The following is a 12759-nucleotide window of genomic DNA, read 5'->3' as shown; positions in this document are numbered from 1 at the left end:
GAAACACCCTTAACTCAATAGACTACACCAACAAAGAAAAAGCCTAGATGTTTTTCCTCAAATTTTTGTCTTTGCCCTTCAATGCAGCTGCTGTGACCTTTTGGCTGCTTTTCACACGTTTAAAGACCATGTTGGAACTGAAGGTTGGGATTGATGGGTCTCTGTTTGAGCCTTTCTAACAGCAGAACTCCAGAGATGGCTACTGCAAACATATGCCTTTCACCCTTCCTCCATTTCTCCAACTGCACAATGCTTTTGTTAGAAAGTTTGAACTATTAACATTTTGCTCTACACACTCTGTGGTCAGAGCATACTCTCAGCTACTTGCCCAAGCCTCCCCAGCTTCTCCTTCACCCAAATCCAGATAGCAGATGTTCTGAAAGAGTTGCAAAACCTGGACCCGTACAAATCAGCTGGGCTAGACAACCTGGACCCTCTCTAAAATTATCCGCCGCCATTGCTGCCACCCCTATTACCAGTCTGTTCAACCTCTCTTTCGTACCGTCCGAGATCCTTAAAGATTGATATACTGCCGCGGTCATCCCCCTCTTCAAAGGGGGTGAAACTCTAGACCCAAGCTGTTACAGACCTATATCCATCCTGCCCTGCCTTTCTAAAGTCTTCGAAAGCCAAATTAACAAACAGATCACTGACCATTTCGAATCCCACCGTACCTTCTCCACTGTGCAATCCGGTTTCCGAGCTGGTCACGGGTGCACCTCAGCTACGCTCAAGGTACTAAACGATATAACAGCCATCGATAGAAGAAAGTGCTATGCAGCCGTCTTCATCGTGCAGCCGTCTTCAACCTGGCCAAGGCTTTCGACTCCGTCAAATCACTGCATTCCTATCGGCAGACTCAACAGCCTTGAATTCTCAAATGACTGCCTCGCCTGGTTCACTAACTACTTCTCAGATAGAGTTCAGTGTGTCAAATTGGAGGGCCTGTTGTCCGGACCTCTGGCAGTCTCTATGGGGGTACCACGGGGTTAATTCTCGGGCCGACTCTTTTCTCTGTATATATCAACGATGTCGCTCTTGCTGCGGGTGATTTCCTGATCCACCTCTACGCAGATGACACCATTCTGTATACATCTGGCCCTTCTTTGGACACTGTTAACAAACCTCCAAACGAGCTTCAATGCCATACAACACTCCTTCCGTGGCCTCTAACTGCTCTTAAACGCTAGTAAAACTAAATGCATGCTTTTCAACCGTTCGCTGCACGCATCCTCCCACCCGAATAGCATCACTACTCTGGACGGTTCTGACTTTGAATATGTGAACAACTACAAATACCTACGTGTCTGGCTAGACTGTAAACTCTCCTTACAGACTCATATTAAGCATCTCCAATCCAAAACTACATATATTTCGCAACAAAGCCTCCCTCACTCACGCTGCCAAACATACCCTCGTAAAACTGACTATCCTACTGATCCTCGACATCGGCGATGTCATTTACAAAATAGCCTCCAACACTCAACTTAGCATACTGGATGCAGTCAATCACAGTGCCATCCGTTTTGTCACCAAAGCCCCATATACTACCCACCACTGCGACCTGTATGCGCTCGTCGGCTGGCCCTCGCTACATATTTGTCGCCAGACCCACTGGCTCCAGGTCAACTATAAATCTTTGCTAGGTAAAGCTCTGCCTTATCTCAGCTCACTGGTCACCATAACACCCACCCGTAGCACACGCTCCAGCAGGTATATCTCACTGGTCATCCCCAAAGCCAACACTTCCTTTGGCCGCCTTTCCTTCCAGTTCTCTGCTGCCAATGACTGGAACGAATTGGATTTTTTTTGGGCTGAAGTTGGAGACATATCTCCCTCACTAACTTCAAGCATAAGCTATCTGAGCAGCTTACTGATCACTGCAGCTGTAAATAGCCCATCCAATCTACCTATTTACTTTTTTGCACACCAGTATTTCTACTTGCACATCATCATCTGCACATCTATCACTCCAGTGTTAATTTGCTAAATTGTAATTACTTCGCTACTATGGCCTATTTATTGCCTTACCTCCTCATGCCATTTGCACACACTGTATGTAGGCTTTTTCTATTGTGTTATTGACTGTACGTTTGTTTATTCCATGTGTAACTCTGTGTTGTTGTTTGTGTCGCACTGCTTTGCCATATCTTGGCCAGGTCGCAGTTGTAAATGAGAACTTGTTCTCAACTGGCCTACCTGGTTAAATAAAGGTGAAATAAAATAAACAAAAATAAAATAAATAACAATGCACCTGCCATAGTGGCTTCATGCCTTCTCCAAACCCTCTCAATTTATCACCATGTAGCATGTACATCATCCTCTGGCCCTTATGCTGTGGACCATTCTGGAGAGAGTATGCTTCTTGGCCCTGGATTGAGTGTGTGTCCCTTACATGTAGCCTGACAGTTCCCATGCTAGTCAATTCTCTCTCTCTAATACAACTGTTCCCAAATCAGATTCCTAAGCCTGCTAAGTTGATTGGTCTGCCATCCCCTGCGATTAGGCCTGTCTCTGGGTCAGTATTCAGTGTTACAGGGGGAGGGACAGAGGAAGAAGGGTTGATATTACTGCCTCTGGCAAGCGGCGTTTCCCCCAACGTGCTCGGGGCCATCTGTGCGCGAGCGTGTGTGCCTAATGTTGCACACCGCATGGCAGAGATAAGAACCACCGCTCCGGTCACATCAAAGGATGTCAAGTGGCGAAGCAGTTCACCAGAGTAAGTCATAGTCACTACCCGGCTGGCAAGGCTGCTGCAACCAGACTCCCTCTGGATGGTCAAAACTAGTTAGTACCAAACTGCCAACTAAGAGAAAGAAGCCACTGCACTGATCTACTTGTCATCATGCCACCTGGATAAGCTAGTAGATAAAGAAGTGATGATTAGATGAGAACATCCTTATGATATAGAAGCCAGTTAACAAGAGTATTTTGCTCAGTCTCTCTGTCCCCCTCTTCCTCCCACTGGCTGGCACACTGTCCATATAGTTTATGAAACCTCTATTCAGTCTCTCCCAAGTCTCATGTTCTCAAACACTCATCTCCTTCCTTCCTGCATTCCCTCTGTTTCTCTTCCTCCCACTCCTCCTCCTCCTCCTGCTGCTTCCCTGGAAGTGCTGGTTGCCATGTGAACAGGTGCTGTGCTGGAGAGCCTCTTTTCCACGCCGGGCACACAGATAGACATGCTCCAACCCACTCTCAAACACATCCAAGCACACACTCTTATGCAAGCACATCAACGCACACATCCATCCAAGCGAAAAAATACAGAAATGCAAACACATGCATCCAAGCGCACAGACATGCACACGCAAAAAAACATACAGAGTTTCAAAAAACACACACACACACACACACACACACAGTAAGTAAGGCAAGTCAATCATCCCTGGAGCGCCCCATCGTGCTCTCCTCTCCACAGTGGTCAAGGTGCGTGGGCTTGAGAGGAGAGTGCAGGCATGTAGAGAGGAAGGAGGCAGAGGAGGGTCAGCCGTCCCTCCTCTCCTTATGTAAAAGCATCCAAAAGGAGTGGGCACTAGGCAGCCGCTTCTCTTTTAATCCCTCTTTCTTTCCATAAAAGAATCATCAGAATCCCTCCCACACAGCCCAACGCAATCACATTTTCTCTCTGCACTTAGTCCCTTTTCCTCCGCTCCCTTTCGTTCCACAAGACTTCTCAGCTGCGTGGCTCAGAGTCTCAGAGCAACTGCCTAAGGAGTGCGTCGCTGGACGTGGAATGCAAAGCAATGAGAGAGCGTCAAGCAAAGTCAAAGACTAGTTTAAACATCCCACTTGGCTTTGTGAATAACTGATGTGGAGCTTGATACAAGACGGGTTCCCTCTGCATTGCAAGTGTTTCAAAGCCAACATCAAACCCCCAAGTCCTCGTCATTCTGCAAGACAAACCAGCCATGTACTGTTCTGCACTGTAAGCAGCTGCTGCTGCTGCATCTCCACTGCCCTGACCCCCTCGTCTGTATCAACCATAGCTATTTTAACCCATTATTGTACCCATGGGTGACTGGTCTAAATCTCTACTACCTGTTTAGTTCCGTGCTTTTACATGTAATGCTACAGTATACTAAGAATGTGTACTGTCCAAATACACAGGATGTGGAGTGGAAAATTCCCCTCTTTCTTATTATGATGCTAGTCTATCCATCTGTTTTCATTTGGACTATTTATCAGACAACAATAGTGGGAATGGACTGTAGACGCGTGGTTTCCTAAGTTGTAACACGTACCACGAGTCAGACATGGCTTCATTAACAGATTGTTTTGATCTTGACTTCCACTGTAACTCTGCGAGACTGTACACAGCTACAAATTGCCTAAGCCTTGCCTCAACACGCCTGGTGCTAGAACCAATAGCGTGGTCGGACGAGAAATGAAACCACAAGGTAAACACGGTTACATAAGAGCGTTGCCGTTGACCTCGAAAGGACGGGACTTTTTAGGGGTTGTCAAAATGCTTATAATCTGTTCTTTACCTGCGGCACTGTGTCTCTCTCTCACACACACACGCAAGCAGAGGGCAGTGACTCAGAGGGTTTATGGTGTTCATCTGGAGCGCCACTCAGTCAACACTGATCTGGGACTGCTGATATGGACAGCCTGGTGCATAGTATCTCTGTGAGAGCACTGTGGTATGCAGTGGTAAAATGCTATATGGTGCGGAGTACTCAAGTCTGTCAGGTAGAGTGTCATATGAGTGTGTGAGTGTGTGAGACAGGGGGTCATAAGGATGGGGAGCATGCAGTGTTCGGGTCGTAGTGGACCTTGTTGACATTGTTTCACCATAAACACATTTGCATCCAACAGACACACACACACACACACACACACACACACACACACACACACACACACACACACACACTTCCTAATTAGAAACATTTGACTATAAGGCAGGATCAAGATCCAACCTAGATCCATAATCCAAAGATTAATTTCTGCTCCACATGAAAGGGTGGGCAGGTCCGCTATTGTTAACTAATCCTGGATTAGCCACGCTTTTTTTACATATTCCAGAACATCCCCATCCAAACAGCAGCGAGCTTGGCCCTCCAAGAAACAGGTTAAACGAGATTAAACATATTTAAAACATCTCGGTCGTAGTTCCCTAAGTGTTTATAACACCAACGCAGTCCGCTGGAGTGAATTAAATCAAAGAGAAAAAATGAGTCAGACAAATAAAAGTCAACCAGAAAAGTGACTTTTTGGAACGCACCAGATGAACTCTCATGAACCCTCTTCAGCCGTACGCCAACCAAGTCCGCTGTGTATTTATTTGTCAAACTCAAAGCATACATAGATCAGGTTAAACATCAACTCAGTTATCACTCAAATCTCCCATTTCGATTCATTCGGAATCAGATATACATTCTGTAATCACATCTGCCGTTTCAAACATGACTATTGGCTGCCCTACAAAGCCAATTCCATCTCTAGCACTGCGATGTTGCTTCTTTCTTCTTATGAATGATGCAGTGGAGATATGTCTTGTTCTGTAAAATGCTGTAGGGGGAAATTGACAGAAAACCAACAGCGGCGAGAGAGAGAGGAATTCAAGCACGCTCAGTCAGTTTAACAAGAACATACAGGATGACCCGGGGAGCAGGTCAGCGAGGTCAAGGGGTCATAGGACAGGAGGTACACTGGCTTTGTAACGCATAATGGGGGATGGTTGCCCGCAAGCAGAACAGTTCTAAGAGAATTTACAGGAGGTACATTGAACCCTTATGCACTATATGAACCTAGGTGGAGCAGATTCCTCCTGCAACAGAGCAACAGGAACTGATGTGGATTATCACTAAACAGTAGGTCTCAATGTGTCCTCCACACAGTAAATTACAGGTGTTCATTCTGAGACATTTCCTGATCATATGCTATTGATCTGTTCATTGTTGCCTGTAATAATGCCTGACGAGCACATCACAGTCGTACTTCATAAATCTATTGGATTTTCCAGAGAGATCTGGCAATTGTGTTACAGTGTGTGAAACCCACATCATGCACCAACCACCACAACAGATAAATTGAGCAGAATTCAAGGATTGGCTGGGAGGAAAATCTGCATGTTACACAGGAAGCCTTGGCAATCTACCTTGGAAAACTCTGTTAATAAATCCTGTTACTGCATGACTTGTTGAGATAAGCAGTGGGGGGAATAACTTACAATGAGATGCATAGTAAAAATGGACACACTGGAGGCTTCACTCAAAGGTAGATATTGACAGCGGTGGTGTCATCTAATGCAGTGTATCACTCACCAACCATCCCCCACAGGATAGGAATAAATCACATTATAACCACTAACCTACTTCAACAACATCAACAGCTTGGGAATCTTCTCTGGCACCATTCCAATAACCCATCACATACATATGTTTATGGTTGCTATATTACAGTGTATACAAATCTGGGCTCCGCGTTGCGTAGGTTGCTTTCTAATTGTAATCCGTTACAGTTACCTGTCCAAAATTGTAATCAGTAGTCTTAACTTTTGGATTACCCAAACTCAGTAACGTAATCTGACTCAGTTTAAGAATACCTTTCCTTTAAGAGGCATTACATGCAAACCTCACTGGCTACATTGCGTAAGCGAGCGTTGCAAAATAAAAATGTACACATACATGTTATTTAATCATTTCACCCATACAGCTCGCGTGCGTGAACGAGCGTCTGCGTAGCCAAGCGCTAAAGTAGAACTTGCTTCTATTTGAGACGCTCCACGCAAGGCCCACTCCAGAATAAAACACATTGTATCGTCCGCTCTTTAGCTGCCAACAGAAACATTGTCTTTTAGGATGAGAATCATGACCTCGTTTTTAGAAATAAATAAATAAGTGCACAAACTCAGCAACCAATGTGCGAAGACTAGCGCTTTCCTCCATGACTGATTATGAAGCAGACAGATTCCATATGAAAGAAATGCTACTACTGTAATAGGCAAGTGCAAATGAGCTCAATCAAAATGTTTTTGTTGAATAACCTGAACCCTAGAGGCTATACATTAGATTTTGGACGAGTTTCGATTTTGGTTTAAGTGTCACAAATGTAAAGCGTAAATATGATTCATTTGGCGAGGTCTTCTTTTCTGAGGGGTGAGAAACATCTGGACTATCCCTTTTAATAACAGGCTTTTATTTTTCTTAAATGAGGCCAGACGTTCTTATGTAACCTTTGAATCAGATAATATAACAAGGCAATGATGGGACGGAACCACCGCCTAATCCCTAATTCTACAGCCTGGCATAGATCACTGACTGAGTATTTGGGGTTTATGTTATTGTTATGAGAAAAAGGAGAAAATAAACTAAAGCTTCGTTATTTTCAATAGCCTATGTAGGCCTATAGACTAGGATATAGCCTAATCAAGGACCAAATGGTAGTTTAGGGTTCCTGGATGGGCTACATTCCTTTGACAAGTGAATTGCTTGGCTAATTTGCAAAAGTGAAACGCAAGAACACCATGACTTGGTGTGAAACAGTTGAGGCATTAGTCAAACCACTGAGTGTGATGATTCACAGGCCAATAGGTGGGTGCACTGTGTTGTATAAATGCTGTTGATTGACAAGGTCAATTTACCTGTGCAGTTGCCATATCGTTTGCCCGCCACACTGTCCAGGAGCGCCAGCGCCAGGTTGTCCGGTGTGTCCGCAGGCAGCGGGGTCCAGCTCGTGTCCAGACTCGCCTCGGAGCTTTGCTCATCGCTAGACAACGACGGGCTCCTAATGTCCGCAGTGGCCGAGGGCCAGCACGGTGCTTCCTCAGTGTCCGGGCTGAACACCTCCCTGGCCGGACCGCTCTCTGGAGAAGTTTCCCTGAAAAACGGAACCACCCGAGACAGGCTGGCTCGCCGCCGAGAAGTGCCAGTGCCAGTCGCCTTCTCCCCAAAGCCACCAGCTCGAGTGAGCGCCGTTGTCTGTTTCTTCAAAAACTTTTCCAGGGGCTTCATTCCCGCCGGCATTTTGATACAATAGCGCAATAAGGCTTTCTTTCGATGGTGATTGATATTAACTGGATACCTCTGCAGGAACTAACGTTGTGACTACATTATACAAGCATCCATGCGTAATTCTATTGACCAGTCTTCGTAGTAAGCTCTTACATGGCGATAATTAACCCATTTGTCAAATCATGATTTTAAAAGAGCAGTGTAAAAATCCGATTTGTGAAGCAGTCTATCGACATCGGCGAAAGCGTGCTCACACACGACTGCACGGTCTGGTTGAGTAGCTTTTATCGCAAAATATCCCAACCTGCTCCACAACAACCGCTCCCTGGCGTCTCCTCCACCTCTGCAGACGTTTCGGGCGCGTCAATGAACAGTGTTTGTCAGTTTCAAGCAGCGGCCAAAATACACTGGATGACGAACGCAAGGTGCCGGATAAACACACTCTCAGCAGAGTACAATGAGATAAACTGAAACAAAATATAAGGATAACAGCGGGGGTTGGTAAATAGGCGCCCCAGTAGCTTTTTACCACCGACAAATGCGACGCGTCTCTGCCGCATGAGGTATCTCTTGCTGCTGGCGTCAAAGCAATCTACTGCAGTAATATCGCCAGTGGGAATGGCCTCGGCTCCTCCGTATGTGTGGAAGCTTGTTCAGATAAGTAGCAGCCGTTTCCCTCTCCCCTTCTCCGTTTGAATGCTTCTTGAATGCAGTGGTTCGAGCTCTGTGTGGACAAACACACACTCCCTCCCTCTCTCTTTCACTCAAACTCTTCGCGGGTGTGTGCATGTGCTGGGACCGCTGCTATATCAACTCGCCCACACCCTCCCTTCCTTCCTTCATCTGCGGTTACCGTCAGTGCTCCTCAGTGCCCGCTGAATGGCAGCTGCTCACCAGGGCCGGCTCTAGGCATAAGCGATATAGGTGGTCGCCTAATGCCACCGGCCGCTAGGGGGCCACGACCAACAAAAACAAACTTACATTTTTTTTGGGGGGGGGGGTCTTAACTTACTGTTTAGGGTTAGAATAGTAATATACACAAGGGGCAATTTCGAAATGTAGTTGTGCATCAGCATTCTTCCTCTAGTTATGTCAGTCACTGACAATCACTCAATTAGCCCATGTCAGCTAAAAATGTTTTGATTGATAAGTTAGTTTACGCAACTATCTAAACTTGTAGTAAATCATGGCTGAATTACCAACTGGGTACTAAGTGTACGTTTCAAGCAGAGAAACAGGTGATACTGTATCAGTTGACAAGTCACTTAGAAACGGTGATCTTGTACAATGTCGCATGGAGCAGAAATGGCATACAACAACGTTTTTACAATAGCTACTTTACAATACCTCTATTTCTGATGATTTGTCCTACGTCCTGTATAAGGACAATGAAACTGTAGGACTGACATATTTCTCAACATGCTCACAACCTGCCATTGGATACAAACATGTTTTATGGTGCATGTCAAGTTAGTCAAATACTGTATGGAAAATTACACCGAGTGCACAAATCATTAGGAACACCTGCTCTTTCCATGAAATAGACTAACCAGGTGAATCTGGTTGGAAGCTATGATCCCTCATTGCTGTCACCTGTTAAATACACTATAACTAGTGTAGCCAGATGGGAGGAGACAGGTTAAAGAAGGATTTTTTATTTTTTATCATTGTGTATGTGTGCCACTCAGAGGGTGAATGGGCAAGACAAAATATTGAAGTGCCTTCGAGCGGATATGGTAGTAGGTGCCAGGCGCACACGTCCGAGTGTGTCAAGAACTGAAACGCTGCTGCGATGTTCACGCTTAACAGTTTCCCGTGTGTATCAAGAATGGTCCACCACCCAAAGGAATTCCAGCCAACTTGACACAACTGTGGAAAGCATTGGAGTCAACTTGGATCAGCGTCCCTGTGGAACGCTTTCGACACCTTGTAGAGTCCATGCCCCGACAAATTGAGGCTGTACTGAGGGCAAAAGGGGGTGCAACTCAATATTAGGAAGATGTTCCTAATGTTTTGTATACTCAGTGTATGTTTACCATCTTCTATTTGTTCTATTCAGTGCTTCAAAAATATGCTTTGAAATGTGTACCTTGTATTTTTTGCTGTTGGATTAAATGGTTGTTAAAATAACTAAATGGAGAGGCCCACATGTTTAGCAAAAAAAAGTATATATTATTGTTATTTTGGCATTAATACGTGTCACATATAAGTTTGCAAACAAAGTTAAAAACAATCATGGTCTCTTTTTTTATTTCTTGAAAAGGGCAGCTCCAAAATGCAGGTGTGTCAGCCTAGCTCAGTGCTTTCTGTAGTGGTGGGACAGCAAGCTGAAAATACATTGCGTAGGAGTTGGTAATGTTCTCTAGTTGCGCCGTGATTGGCTCTGTGTTCTGTCACTCATGGGCCGCAAAATCTACAGGGTGTGCTAGAAAATTCAAGCCCCTTGGGTGCTGCCATAGAGTTACATTGGAAGTGCCCATCCAAGAAGGCTCAAGGTCATTGGCCACAGATAAAATGATGTCAAATCACATATCTACTGTAGCTTTGATTGGACTGATCATGTCAACATTATACTTTCAAAATCTCAGCTAGCAGTCATCATGAATCAAGTCAACAATCTACTGGCAAATTCTTTTCAATCCTTGTCATATGAAGAGAAATTACAGATAAAACGTATCGGTGCTCATTGGCCATTGGACATAAACACAAGTTGGAAATCGCAAATATAACAATGAGTGGTTTGGAAGGAATCAATGGCTAACTGTAAGCGTTGCAAAGCAATCACTAGCCTGCTATTCAATGGAGTGTATGTGTGGTCCAAATCTGGGTTTATGGGTCTCTTTTCTAAATTTAAAAGGATAAATATTTACATGCCATGAGCCAGAAAAGGTTGAATACATTGGCCATGCTGTCAATCCAGCATGACTTCTGCCGCGTTCAAAACAACTGGAAACTCGGAACTGGGAATTCTCAGACTTCACTGAGTTCAAGACAACTGGGAACTCAAAAAAAACTAGCTCTGACTTGGAAAATACATTTTGAACGGTCCTCTAACTCGGAATTCCAACTCTGGAATTCTCTTTTTAGAGCTCCGACCTGAAGATCACAGACGTCATGATTCAACCTTGTTTTTTTCCTATTTCCCAGTTCTCTTGAAAGCGCCATAAATCCTGAGAATGCCAGACTTTGATGACAAAATGTGCCCACGAAGGACCGCTGCCCACCTTCCTGTCAAAGTGAGCACATCACAACAAGATGAGTCCAAAAATGTATTGTATGCTGCTGCATAAATTATGTCATATGCCAGGGAGATAAATATACTGTAGCTAAGAAAGTGAGACTAAGTGTATGTTGTGTAGTAAGCCGTTAGTAGCCCATGTGCCTCACCCTAATAATTTGGTCCCTTTCCCCCTCATAACTGTTTTGACTTGGTGGTGCACATGTAGCCGATAGCCTGTTTTAGAGAAACGTAATTATTCTAAGAGCCATCATTGTCTGCTTATATGCCCCCTTTTTTTATCCTATGGTTAGAATACTGAAAGAACGGCCCATGTTCTGAATTCTGTCGTTGTACATTTCAAAAGTGCTGAACAAATAGTTATATTGACAACGTCCGTCCTAGCTCGCTCGTTAATGTCTTAATCGAAATTATGGATTACCTCTTATCCGCTCGTCGTTCCCTGATGCCATAGTTTGTACATCTCAATTTTCAGTAGAAACCACATTTGTTTAAGCAAGTCAGCCATATCAGCTATGTTTTTAACAGTTTGTGGGCATCGTTTGTCATCGTTATAGTGCAATTAATGTATTGTTTAGTGTAGTGTTGTGGGTTTGCTGGCATGCATCTAAAACATTTCTGGGGAGTTTGCCCCACCAAGATTTAGTTGCTAAAATCGCCTCTGGATGTATTGGTCACTACACTAAATGTTCTGATGGTATTTTACTGACAACTTTGATTTCGCATGAACGATGTGTGAAACCCCAATGAATGCTCAATCAAAGGTTCGGAACATAAGATAGGGTTTAGAGTTTCTTCTTAGTTTTGAAAATTCACCACATACTTGTGAAAAAAGCACCAAAAATATTTTTCAAAATGAACATGGCAAAATGTGTAGAATTTTATGAAATTAGCTTTAAAACTGAAAAACTTTTGCAGTAAATAATTTCTCTCTGCCGTCAAAAGGGGGGCCACTAAAATGTTTTGCCCACAAGGTGAGGGGGGCCTTCAAACCAAATCTTGCTTAGGGTCCCCAAAAGGCTAGAGCCCTGCTGAAAACACACGTGTATGGCAGGTTAACCCTTTATACACACCGGTCAAGAACAAGACAGTTCTATAAGTCAGTTGTAGAACAAGACAGTTCTATAAGTCAGTTGTAGAACAAGACAGTTCTACAAGTCAGTTGTAGAACAAGACAGTTCTATAAATCAGTTGTAGAACAAGACAGTTCTATATGTCAGTTGTAGAACAAGACAGTTCTATAAGTCAGTTGTAGAACAAGACAGTTCTATAAGTCAGTTGTAGAACAAGACAGTTCTATAAGTCAGTTGTAGAACAAGACAGTTCTATAAGTCAGTTGTAGAACAAGACAGTTCTATAAGTCAGTTGTAGAACAAGACAGTTCTATAAGTCAGTTGTAGAACAAGACAGTTCTATAAGTCAGTTGTAGAACAAGACAGTTCTATAAGTCAGTTGTAGAACAAGACAGTTCTACAAGTCAGTTGTAGAACAAGACAGTTCTATATCTCAGTTGTAGAACAAGACAGTTCTACAAGTCCGTTGTAGAACAAGACAGTTCTA

General features: G+C 44.0%; 1 protein-coding gene across 2 annotated transcripts in view; it reads right to left on the bottom strand.

Moving 5' to 3' along the window:
* Positions 1 to 8875, bottom strand: part of LOC129828810 (rap guanine nucleotide exchange factor-like 1) — a 31196-nt gene extending 22321 nt beyond the window's left edge. Inside the window, exon 1 of one of the 2 annotated variants that reach the window (XM_055890033.1) lies at positions 7592 to 8875. In XM_055890033.1, coding sequence (XP_055746008.1) covers positions 7592 to 7973 — 382 coding nt within the window. In that variant the 5' untranslated portion in view covers positions 7974 to 8875. The remainder of the gene's footprint in view (positions 1 to 7591) is intronic. The other variant, XM_055890042.1, reaches the window with a different exon arrangement.
* Positions 8876 to 12759: the final 3884 nt, after the last annotated feature.

The sequence above is a fragment of the Salvelinus fontinalis genome, chromosome 2, assembly GCF_029448725.1.
Source record: "Salvelinus fontinalis isolate EN_2023a chromosome 2, ASM2944872v1, whole genome shotgun sequence".
Taxonomy (NCBI): Eukaryota; Metazoa; Chordata; class Actinopteri; order Salmoniformes; family Salmonidae; genus Salvelinus; species Salvelinus fontinalis.
The sequence above is the reverse complement of the archived record's forward strand: the minus strand, read 5'-3'. Positions and strand labels throughout refer to the sequence as shown.